The sequence below is a fragment of the Ochlerotatus camptorhynchus genome, unplaced genomic scaffold (assembly GCF_037179485.1).
Source record: "Ochlerotatus camptorhynchus isolate MF236.1 unplaced genomic scaffold, CSIRO-AGI_Acam_v1.1 ptg000170l, whole genome shotgun sequence".
NCBI lineage: Eukaryota > Metazoa > Arthropoda > Insecta > Diptera > Culicidae > Ochlerotatus > Ochlerotatus camptorhynchus.
Genome location: NW_027040660.1, coordinates 2886983 through 2900168, shown reverse-complemented (window position 1 = coordinate 2900168; position 13186 = coordinate 2886983). Strand labels below are relative to the sequence as shown.

Here is a 13186-nt window from a genome sequence, read left to right as displayed (position 1 = left end):
GAGCCATGAAGAACCAGAAAAGAATCACTTTCGATGACCTACTGCACTGCCCTTTTCAGCATAGTTGTCCCATTCGTTAAAACAGCAAGCTGAGAAAAACGCTGTTGACGATTTTTTTCTCCATGGGCTCTTATGGATGGGACAACATAGTTTTGTTATTTTTCGCGACATTTTCTGAACAAAGTAGGATTTTTTTCGTGTACATTGTAAAGTGATGGTACTTGACAATCGATTCCAATGTATAACTCATAATCGCCAAAAATGCTAATGGGACTGTTATGCCGCACAGGGCAGTGCACCCCACTGCAACTGTTTCTTTTCTTTAAATTCTCTATTTTCACTTCATTCATCTGATGGATTCGACGCCACCATGACCGGCTTGGCTACTTGTGGTCAAGTGTTCATCGAATGCCAATGAAGTAAACTCCATCCGCAGAGCAGTCAATGCATGCACACTCATAAAACCGGGGACCGGGCGCCATCGAGTGGAAAACCATATTCCAGATCCTAGCCATTGCGACTAGTCAGCATCACAAAGAGATGCTATAACGCTGAAAAGGGAAAACTTGACTCGATGCGGTTGGATGGTGAAAATTAGGAGTGACTACATCTACACGTCGCCGTCGAATCGCATCGCATCGTCATAATTAAAAGCCGTTAGAGTGGAGGCTGGTGTCGGATGCATCAATGTAGCAAAGTTTTAGTTTTTAAATTAAGCTGATAATTATCCAGTTTAAAGTCAGTGGGTGTGCCCACCGGTGAAATGAGAAACTGCAAGCGAGCTGTAATCAGTTTTACTTTCGAAACCAAAAAAGCAAACCGGACGGATGTTTGCATCGGAGCTGTTCATGGTGTTGAAAGGTGAGGAGCAACTTCCACTCGCTGGCTGTCATTATGCAGCAGCAGTTACCTTGCTCTAGAGTGAGTGCTTATCGTTAAATGTATACACATTTACGTACCGCCTACCCACAGTCCAAGCGATGCATTCGATTCCGCTGACACGCGAATTAGTTTGCCGGCATTTATTGAATCCTATCACGCTTAGGGCGATTACGTAATGTTTCGTGCATTGTTGAATGTTTCCAATCACTGATTTCCATTAGGTACTGACAATGTTATCAGAAATAATTACACCGCATCTCCTCATCGATCACGATCGGAATTCGTTCAACCGTTGTAGGACAATTATCGGTAATTGTTTGCCTGATTCAATTAAACTAATTTCCGACATTTCAAGTAATGGCAAACCATCAAAAATGTACTAAAATGCAATTCATCTAGTAATTGAGTTCACGGGGGTGGTACTGCCGACTGGAGACGCATAAGACAAAAACGGAAACCGTTGAAATGAACCATATCAAATTTCAATACAGCACGATCACAGACAGCATTAGTGGCAAGGCGGTTTGTTTGTGTCGTTCCGGCTGATCGCAATTTTGAGTACCTCCTCGAACAACAATCGACCATTGTACCGGTAGATTGCAAATCTATTAATCATCGCTGCATCTGACTGTCTTTGGGCGTACGGTTGCACCTTTGAAGAATCAATCGACGTTTTTACGCTTCATCGGGCAAGATCTGTCGCAAACAGTCATGCCTTACTACTACTGAAGTCTCCCGTTGTTGATGGATGTCGTGCGAGATGGTCATGCCAAATGATTGATTGATTCCAAGGTGAGACTGATGCGGAGATTCCAGAACCAGACGTTCTTTTGCATATGTCGTCGTTTTACTCAACGGATAAGCGTAAGTGCTTAAAATTGAAAGGCTTTAAAAACAAGTGCTTTATGTGCCAATTCAAATTGACATAAATGCTTTCTTCAAAGGTCATCAACTATTATCGCACTCTAGCATAATAACTACAAAAATACCACCCAATCTACATCTGTATCCATAGTCCTTAAGTCCCCTCGCTTGCACGAAGAAAAAAAAACGATAGGTGCTGAAAATGCGGTTAAACCCATCATAAACTGTCTCGGAATGAAATGTCCCGGCGGTCGCGTTGCCAACAAAGGACGATGACGGTGACAGTCAACATCCAATACAAAAAAATGGGGAAAAGCACAGAAGCAAAAAGCGTTCGTTGTGCTGTCACTAAAACAAAAACGAAGGCGCTCCATCATCATCATCACCGTCGCCTCACTGTAGTATAGTTGAAATGACCTTACCTAAAGTAGTGGTGAATCAAGAATCACCTAAATTGGTTGGAATTTTATATATTTTCGACCATATCTTTGCGGGAAACTACTCAGCTTGTTTCCCATGTTGAAAGTAAAAGCCATTATAGGTACTTATATCTAGGTATTTCGATATAGTATAATCTGCTAGAACAAATCACTTCAGCTCATGCAGTGCGATTTGTAGTCTGAGTGATTTCATTCTTTATGGCAGAAACATAAAACACGGGCATGCCAAGTAATTTGATGGAACTAAAGTGTTGATAACATTATGTTTACAAATTTTGTACTGGGTAATTTGATATTCTGGTAATTGTTTTTTTTTTTCGAGGACAAACAAAATGGGTGGAATTGGTTGTTATATTGGCAGATTATAAATTAAACGTTAAATCAATTGCAAGCTATATAGCCCAGGTGTCCAGGTATAAACAACCAACCCCAGTGAATCTGGTATGTACCATCAATCATAAATCAGAGAAGCAATTTGTCCAACGGAAGGAAACATTCGAAAGCACATTATTGTGCTGACCTCTCGCCGTGTTTCGCTGTTCCTAGAGCTCCGGTTTGTGTTCTCTGGTCTGCCGCCTGTTCTACATGATGGCACCTACAAGTTAGGTGGTATCGTCGCCGTCGTTGGTCTGGGTGGTATTTGTATATCGATTGACCTATCCTCCTGTGCCAAGCCGTTGATTAGGGTGCTACGTCTGCTGAAGACCACCTAGGGAGACATCCCCACGGAGTGCTTGTGTAGTTCAAGACTCCGTAAAGTATGTTAAAATATTAAGCGAAAAAACAACCCTACTCCTTTCGTATGTTCGGACGTGTAAGCTTTTTCAACTGCGTTACATCGTGGCCGCATATAGGACGACAAACGATGTTGCACTCACACGCAAAGATATTAGTGAAATCCTTCCTTAGCCTAATTTTCCTTTGATCACGATAATAAAATAGCTTTTTTGCTATCGGAGCGAGACAAATGAAAGGTCACATTTTCCACTGAGATATACCTCGATATTTAGATTGCGTGTACGGGAGAAAGTGATTATCTAACACAACATAGATAAAAATGTGGATGGGATATAAAATAAACATAGGGAAAATGGCTCTTATGTTGGCCTATGGATCTAAGATTGGGCCCATCGTTAAAAATCTGCAATTTATCAATTTTTATCTAGATGAACACGTCATTGGGACAGTACTAATGGATATTTTTGGCCGCTATTGAAAATTTAGTCGATTGCTGAATTTATGTATGGGCCCAAATTAGGGGCATTTAGGCCGACATTACATCCATTTGAAATAGATAGAGAGATAGAGAAAGGTTTTGAATTATGGTTATGTAAAATTATTGAAATATAGAAGTCTGATGGGCGGAAGGGCTGACAAAATCGGATCATTACTGTATTGCTTTTCTGGATGTATATGAGCCTTCCGATTCTGGTAGAAATTTATCCATTGTCTCTTCATCTAACATTACAAAACAGTTGTTTTATATCCCGTCATAGTCCAAGCAACATTGCAAGTTCTATTGAGGTTTTAAAGCATTCTACAAGTCTAAATCATGTCCTACAGAACCCTCATAAAACCAAAATTTTACTTCCTCCACTTACATACATATTTGCACTATGGTCGAAAACGCAAAATTTCACGACAAAATCGATATCAAGCTGAACATTGCATTAGGTCCTAAGTACTATTTCTTGTTGTGTTTGTCGTATTAGATGCCTAGATAAAAGCTTCTTTTACTGATATGTGTGCTAAAAATAGCTGGGAATGTCTTTACATGGCCGTGGGGATACAAAGAGAAATTAGACGAAGAGAATCTGTTACTTAGGACCTCATGCAATGTTCAGCTTGAATATCTCGAAAACCACACACTCTATAGGTTGACATCTTCAAGAGAGTTTGTCTACAACAAAAGATCTTTATTCAACCGTAGGTAGCGACTATGGTGGTCACTTGCCCCCATAATCACTTGCCATGGAGATAAGGGCTTCTTTTTCAGCGGTGCCGGTGGTGTAGTGGTAAGCATGATTGCCTCTTACCCCAAAAGGCCTGGGTTCAATCCCAGTCGGCACCGCCGAGATTTTCTAAAGCATAAAATCTCTAAGGGAAGTAAAGCTGTTGGTCCCCGGTCCATGAAATGATGGGTCGATAAGTAGGGTCCAGGTGTGGAAGCTGCCTCCATGGCGTCGGTAGCATTGGTTCTCAGTACGGAAAACAAGATCGACGGAAAACAAATCAAGGATAGAAAACATCCAATTATCTCTTTAAAAAGTTTAATAAGAAAGCAAACTTATTGGACGGTAGCTAAAAGCTTCAGCTTGATTTTTATCCGGCTTCAAAATCGGAACAACTTTTACATTTTTCCATTTATCAGGAAAGTGTGCCAAATGGAAACATCTATTAAATAATTTTACCAAGAAAAACAAGGTACTCTCTGGGAGTTTTTTGATGAGGATATAGAAAATTCCATCATCACCTGGAGCTTTCATATTAGGAATCTTTTTAGTTATAGATCTTACTTCGTCCAAATCAGTCCCCCAGGATATCAAAAATATTTTACTAAGAGAAAATAATTATATGATCCCGAGCAACCTGATTCTCAAGAGGAGTAGTAAGACCCAAAATGAAATTAGAGGAATTTGAGAATTGCTTAGCAAGTTTCTGAGCTTTTCCGAATTTGTGATCAACATTTTACCACCTTAGCGCTGGAATAGGCTTTTGACGTTTTTCCAAAAAAATTGTGAGTTTAGAAAAAGGGGTTGGAACTCGGGTTTTATTTGCGAGATATTATTGTCAGAAGTTATGTTCCTCAGGGCAGAGGAACGCTTTTTAATTTGCTTTGAAAAATCCCGTCAGAATTTTGATATTGCCTCCTACAGACATTTTTCAGGCGTCTATTATAATTGAATTTAATTTTTAATTCTTGTTTCAACTATAGAAGTAGTCAGAGATTCAAGAGCATAATGAACATCATCTTTGGTTTGCAAAGGAATATTTGGATTGAAGCTATATTCCATTAATGTTCGATATTGCTTCCAATCATCTCTATGGTAATCGAAAGTAGAGCTGTTATGATTTGAAATTATTTCTTGGGATTTTTCAAAAGTTACTGGAAGGTGATCAGAACCGATAACCAATTGGCTACAAAGGTGAAATGAATCAGTTAAGACCAAATCAGATGTATTTCTTGCTGAACAAAAGCATGTTGGGCTGTTTGGATATTGAATAGTGTAATAAGCTGCAGAAAAATCATCAAAAATCAAAAAGAGCGATGATTTGCATTAAAATCACCAATAATGAAGAATTTAGACCTGCATTTAAATTTTTTAGGATTTTTCTTCACAGGACAGTCGTCTTTTGCGTGAGAGGAGTCTCCATAATTCAAGCATTTAGCGGGCATGTAGTAATTTGTTGTTCCATAACCCCATCCCTGGCACTTACGACACTGGTGAGGTTTTGGAAATTCCCTCCAGTCTTGCTGAAGTGTTCATCTTTGATCTGATCGAGGGATTCACCACTGATCCAGGCAGACTTCAAATGTGTGTTGCCTCAGTAAGATACTTGAGAAGAAGTTTGAATCCGTGAAAGGTTTCAGCCAATACACTGCATTCACCCCGACGGCCAATTTGAAGTGAAAACTTGAATTTAACGAAGTTCAGAAGTTCCATGTGAGTATGGAACTCGGAAGTGGTTATCCCAATAGGGCATTAAGCCGGGAAATTTTAGTGCAATTTTGCTTGGATGATGTATCACTATCATCATCCATGAGCATATCAAACTGATTACTCAAATAAATTTCATCAGAAGGGGGATCAAGAGATTGACGGCAGATTATAGTTTCTCCAAATCGACTTCCAAGCAGATTACTATAAGAATCCGAAGGATCGAAGAGGACTTTTCCAAATCGATATCCAAGCAGGATTACCAAACAAGGAAAGAAGAGGAATAAGATCGAACAAGGTAGAAAATTTGCACGTAATGTAGAGCACTGAAAAGAGCTGTTTAAATTTGTTGTAGGTTTAGATAAAGACTGACTGTGGAAGTGAACCAGATATGCTAAAAGAACTTACTATGTAGGTACGAGTACGAGGTGTTTATTTGGATTAGGACTCTACATTTTCGAAGCTCTAAAATGAACTCGAGTTTCCTTTCTTTCATACAACGTGTAAACGCATAACTTCTATTACGTCTTTTTTTTCTTCATTTTAGTGAATTTTAGCCATTGGCTAGTTCTTCACTTTGCAGGAAAAAATATAGGCCTGCCTTGGGAAAAAAACACAGTTGGAATTTACAGAATTTTGGTTGGACGAATCGTGGCGTTGGCCTTTGGGATCGGGATCACCAAACTTACTCGCCAAGCGGCCGGAAAGTCACTAGTACGATACACCTCGTTGTAAATGTCCAATAATTTGTCCTTTCCGTCGATAGGAAGATTTTTTAAAAGGGGATAAACTATTTCGTCTAGGCCGGCCGAGTTGCCGGTGCTGTATCGCAATACAAACTGCAGCTCCTCGAAGGAAAAGTTTTGGTTAATTGGAGAGTTGATGCTGTCTTGTGGAATTTTGAAATTGACGATATCGGCAGTAGATGGTTTTGTTTTGCGGAGAAAGGTGGGCTCATATTGGTTGATAGCGGAAAGCTTGGCAAAATAGGTGCCGAGCTCTTCAGCTACGGCATCAGGGTCGGTGATGTTTGTTCCGCCAATCTTGATTGAGAGCGGTATGGTGCGCCTTTTCCCGCTAAGGGAATTAACTTTTCCCCATAGGTCCGTGGACGACTGGGAAGCATTTATGCTCTCCAGGAAGTCGGTCCAACTATTTCGTTTGGCATCCCGGATTGTCTGCCTGCATTGGTTGTGCCGTTCTTTATATGTTTGTAGGGCTAATTTATTTTTTGGGTGGTTGGCTGGGAGGCGCTTGGCACACCGAAATGCCTTTCGTCTAGCTTTTACTGCCGCTTTTGTCTCTTCAGACCACCAGCGAAGAGCTTTTCGCTCGGGAGTTGGGCCAGTCCGGGGAATGGCTAGTCGTGCCACATCTAGAATTATGCTCGTGAATTCTGGAAAATCGGTAGGATTCTTTTGCTCTAATAGAATATTGACATAAATCTCATAGGCCACCCAGTCTGCCTACTACGGGTAGGTCGGTATCCAGGTCGACGAAGCGGGAAGCGATGCTTCTTAGATCGCCGATAGCGGTAGATTGCCGAATGTTATTGCCCCGTTTAATTGTCCACTGGTATTTACTCCGGACGGTTCGATCCATTTGTTCAGTGGTTACCCTTTTTAACTCCTGGAGAGCAATAATCCATGGAGGATCATTTTGGGTCAGCATTTCCAGGTCACCGAGATTGTTGAAAAAGCTGTTCACATTCCATTGGGGGAACGGAACTGGCTTAGGTAAAGTCGGAGCGGAGTTAGTGGTTGCCGGATTCGAGAAAGGGGCCCGGATGGTTTCCATATTCATTAGATAGTGAGGATTGACTTACGTTGATAGCGATGCTCGAATAAGCCGTACCAACCACCTCGGGCAGGGGTGACTCAACAGCGGAGATAGTAGGGTGGGGTCTTGTAGATTCCACAGAAGTAAAGGGGGAGCTAATTTCTTCCCTTGGTTGCTGGAGGTGATCTTCTGGAGTGCTGGGTCCCGAATGAGACAGAGCCCCATCAGGAGAAGGAGGCGGCGTGCCTCCCGCACAAGGCAGGGGTGTCCCAACTGGCGAGAAATAATCATTTCCGGTTGGAAAGTTTGTGTTTGTAAACTCGATTTGGTGCGGTGCTATGCTTGAGGAGGTCTTGAATCTCTCGTTGTCTTTCGGGGAATCGGAATGGTTACCCTTGTCCGTCCCAATATTTTCAGCTGGCTTGAATCCTGCATGATCCAGTAGGGGAATGGGTAGGTATACCTTTTTCCGTCCCTCTTCGCGACCTCCCCTAGCGGCGGAGTACACCAAAAGTTCCGGTGTGGGAAGGAATTCCGGTCGAATGAGGCTCCGGCTATCGCAGGGTTCTTCGTACCTTTCTCAGTATCTGTCTTCGTCATCGGGTCGCGGGGATTGTCCGCCAGCTCCGGTTGAGCCATGACTTCCGCGCTGTCGGTGCCCCACGTACCCAAGGCACAGTCATTTCTATTACGCCGCTAGACTATTAGCACGAAACGAAAATGAAAAATAAGCACTATTAGAACGAAAGGCTATGGATTTTCTCGTCGTTGCTTTGCTTTCGATGAGAGTAACGTCGATTTTTAAGTTGAAACGAAATCTTTTCAACCAACTCTGTCACTTGTTCCGTCAATTTGTTTAATATGCGTTATGTCCCATTTTTGTTACATTTTGTAGATAAATTAAATGGACGATAAATTAAACATAATAGTAGTAATATTCAAGTGTTTTCACGTGAGAAATGCTTTAAATATATATTCGCATTTTCCATCATATACGTCATAAAACCTCGGTTGATGTGTTTCATGGAACACGAAACTATCAAATCGAGCGCTCTTTCACTCGTCCGCTTCACCGAAGTTTGACAGAAAGACCAATGAAGCGACGGGAGAAAGAGAGACGAATGATTGAAAATTTGATTGTAGACGCCAATTGAGGTGCTAGAATGCTGCGAAGCTGCTCGATTTCAACAGAAAAAGAAAGCTAGCCGTTTCTTTGTCGCATCAATTTTGTCGATTGAAGGATGTGAAAAAGGAATTCCCACATCGATTAAGTTTCTCAATCGCAAAGATTTTACGAATTGTGAAGAGATTATATTCCTTCACGGGTATAAAAGCATGTGTTTCTTATGCAAGATGGAGGGGTACCGGATGATTTCTTGTCGGAAATGACGAACAGAAACAAATGGCATGAACATCAAATGTAAGAGCGGATTTCGTACATTCTTTGTATATGTTTCTTACAAAACAATTCTATCTATAATTAAAATATTAGTATTAAACCTTCATGAGATTATTTTCTAGTCGCAATCCATTTGGGAAAACAAACTCGAAAATTTAGATAACATAAAAGTTATAGAACTCAGGAAGATTTTCCTTAATTTTCGATGTTACTCGGCTCAATAATGTTTTTTTTAAAGCCATTTGAGTATTACTAAATAGATGAATTAAAAAAAAGAAGAAGGGTTGAGACAATGTGATCCCCAGTTGGTGTGTACCTACATCGTCGAGTTTTTTCCCCTCGTTTGTTTAGCTTGGATTTTGTTCGGCAACACATAGGGTCCAATAAGTAGCCATCAATAGAGCTTGTAATCATATTTCAACAAATAATCGATCTGCAGACAAAATTCGTCTGTCAACAAGCAAACTGAACATTAGTTTATTATTTGGATTACAATTGGATACGATAAGCAATTAGGATCAGAGGTGGCAACAGTACATTTTTTGAAAAACCATCGTCCAGAGCGAAACAAAACAGCCAGCACACGGGTGGCCGTTTATAACTACATTCCAAGCGAACAGCGGAGATAGAGAATAAATAAAATCTCGCAGCCTGATTTTTCCAAACAGTTTATTGTAATGAAATTTTAGCTGCAGGCTTGCGTGTGACAGTAAATTACCAACTCCCTTATTTACGCATAATTTTAACATCAATGCTTATGAGTGGTCAGTCTTCATTCTTATCTTTTAATTCCATGCAATAAACATCAAATAAATGCAGTAATTAGCCAGAAATTAGCAAAATTCTACACGACATAAATTTATGTCGCGCGCGCCGCCGGTCTTGTCTGCTTCTTTGTGCGAAAATGTTCTGTCGCTGGCAGAAAACAGTTTAGAAATGTCATGACATTTTTGCCGCTTGCCAGTTTGTTTTTGTGTGTCGTCACAATGGTTATCGCAAAAAGTATCAAATGTTTAGGAAAAAATGTTAAACTCCAGGACTCGTGCCACCACTGATTAGGATACTTACCTTTGTCATATAAGCAATTATCCAACAAAAATGTACTATCGACCCATGGTCCCCATCTCAGGGCGATTAATGGCTGATTAATGAGATTGCTGATTGCTAAGCTGTTTTTAAATTACTCTGGGTTGGTATTGCACTCAACATAATTATCTTCATTTGAGTAGTAATTTCATATTGCAACCTTCACAAAAAGCGTACTAGAAAAACTAAACAAACATTATTTTTCATAGTCAAGCAAGGAAACACACTAATGCATTTGAAACCATGCATCGTCGATTTGGCCTAACTGGTAGCTCGCCCATGCATACTAAACAAAAATACTTCTAAATAATTGACATTGCTGATGACATAGTCATAATATTACGAGGAAAATTTGATAATGTCATTTCTAATAGAATGCAAACTGCTTTAAATTATGTTTCGTCGTGGTGCACTAAAGAAGGGTTGAATATAAACCCTTCTAAGACCACTATCGAACCGTTCACACGGAAAAGGAAATTTTCTATAAATAACTTAAAATTGAAAGAAACTTCTTTAGAACTTTCACGAACAGTCAAGTATCTGGGAGTCATTCTTGACAGTAAACTAACTGGAATTCACATATAGAGCTAACAACCTGTAATAAATGTTCTTTGGATAAGTAAGAAAACTTTTGGTAGGAAATAGGGCCCAAAACCGAAAATAATCCACTGGATTTATTTGACGATTGTAAGACCCAGAATATCCTACGCATCATTGGTTTGGTGGCCGAAAACTAACGAAAAATCGGCTCAGAGGAAGCTGGGAAGCTGCCGAGTATGGCACTAGATGCTCTACTTTATCTACTTCCGTTGCATCAATTTATCCAATTAGAAGCTGAAAAGAGCGCTTTAAGGGTTCAACCTTTGTTCGTTGAAGGTGATCTTACAGGACACCTCAGTATTTAAAAAATGTTTGCTATTGATTCTCTTGTATTCAAAAAATTGATGTCATCGAAAAAGGAAGAAAATCGCCGGAGAATTTTGCGCGCCGTCAATGTGACTGCGACCATGAGATGGATCGGAAGACAACTGGGAGTCACCCATACAACTGTGTCTCGGGTGGTAAAATCGTTTAAGGAGTCCCAGACGACCGTGCGGCGGGTTGGAAGTGGAAGAAAATCGAAGACAGCTGACCCTGTGAACGCCCGGAAGGTTTTGGATTATTTCAAGCGTAATCCGAACCTTTCGATTCGCCACGCGGCTCTGAAGGCAAAGTGTTCCGCCTGGTTCGTTCAACAAACCATGAAACGAGCTGAGCTTCGTGTAGTCAAGGTCCGGAAGGCACCGAACCGGCGTGATCAACAAAACACGGTGGCCAAATCCCGCGCAAGGAAGCTGTATCGAGAGTGCTTAACGAAACCGATGTGTGTGGTTATGGATGACGAATCCTACATCTAAGCAGACGCAAAGCAGATACCGGGGCTGGAGATCTACATCACAGTTTGATGTTCCGGAAGACATAAGGAAGAATAAAGTGGACAAATTCGGAGGCGTGACATTATTTTGGCCGGACTAGGCATCATGCCATTACGCGCGATCGACGTTGGATTGGTACAGAGACAATAACGTTGTTTTTGTACCAAAAACCGCCAACCCCCCAAATTCTTCAGAGATTCGTCCGGTGGAAAGATTTTGGGCCATAATGAAGGCCAAAGTTCGAAAATCGTCCAAGGTGTTTTAGAACGAGCTGGAGTTGAAGAAAGAATGGGTGAAAGTGACCAAAAAGGTCGGCTCCACCATTTTACAAAATGTAATGAGGGGTATTAAGGGAAAGGTGCGGGCTTTCAGCGATGGAAAGGAAATTGAATAAAGTAATTATGCCGAAACATAATCCATATGTATTAGCTCATTCCCTAAAAGTTTCAAGGAAATCCGACTTAAAATAAATTTTTGGCGAACACTTTTGTCTGGTGCATTTTTTTTTCGAGTACAGGCCTTAATAGTCAAGAAATAATAAGTTAGTGTAGAAACCGGTTTGCTCGACATACGATGAACACTTCAGTATCTGAAGGGATCTCCTAAGAGGAGTAAGTAGGTGTATAATAAGTCACGCCATGAGTGGTAAGCGTGATTGCCTCTCTTCTCAAAAGGCCTGAGTTCAATCCCAGTCGGCACCGCCGGAATTTTCTGAGGCATAAAATCTCTGATCACGTCTTCCTTCGGAAAAGAATCAAAGCCGTTGGTCCCCGGTTCATTAGTTGTTGAACAGAAGCTGATTATTGGTTGATTCAGGGTGTACAAAGCTGATTAACAGCAGGCTGAATATATAGTTGATTAGTAGTGCGTGAAGCTAATTGTGTCCTCATAATTAAACCTCAATAAGTTAGCTGATCTAAGTATTGAACAAGCCATATTTTAGCTTAACACTACTTCCAGCAATGCACTACAAATATTTTGATAGCCGAATAGGTTAAATGTAGTCAGTGTCACTTGTTGCATTTCCGGCATTTTAGTTCTTCTAAATTCACTGCCTACCTTTCTAATTCCAAGATGCGGCAGCAGTAGAGGCAAGGTAGAGGAGCTTTTTAGGAATATCTCCAGATAGAAGTGGGCTGCGACGACGTCGGAAGCATTAACATTTGTATGTCTGTGTTTTGACTGCTATATTGCACTGCATTTTCAGACAGAATTCCAAAAATATAACTCAATTATGGCACTTAAACAGCTTCCACATGACGATCGAAATAAATCGCCCATTGTGTTAACTACATTTGAAAATGAGAGGAATGTTTTACTGTCACCAGTTGTTGTTTACATTGCTGTATAATACTCTTCCGGTTGCTGTTATTCAACTTAAATTTGACGTGTTTCAAGTTAATGATCATACCTTTTGCCACAAACATGCTTACGTGGTCCAGTAGGTATGATTGATGCCTGTGAATCAGCGACTATCGGTTCGAATCCCGAAATGCAAAGGTAATTTTTAGACTTATAATAAAAATATAAATATGTAAATCCAATTAGTTAGTCAGCACCTTGTTGCAGTCTCATAAAAATATATATGATATGAAGCGGTATTCAATTTTTTTTCCTTCCAAATAACACTAGAAGGCTGAACAAGGGTTGGGACAGACTGTT

At 40.6% G+C, this 13186-nt stretch overlaps 2 protein-coding genes across 2 annotated transcripts in view; one reads left to right on the top strand and one right to left on the bottom strand.

The window, feature by feature from the left end:
- Positions 1-13186, bottom strand: part of TTLL5 (Tubulin tyrosine ligase-like 5) — a 129169-nt gene that overhangs the window by 80380 nt on the left and 35603 nt on the right. The gene's annotated exons all lie outside the window — the stretch shown is intronic.
- On the top strand, positions 11117-11506 carry LOC135701620 (uncharacterized). The gene has a single exon (XM_065222458.1). It carries the CDS (start codon positions 11117-11119, stop codon positions 11504-11506), a length of 390 nt encoding a protein of 129 aa, XP_065078530.1.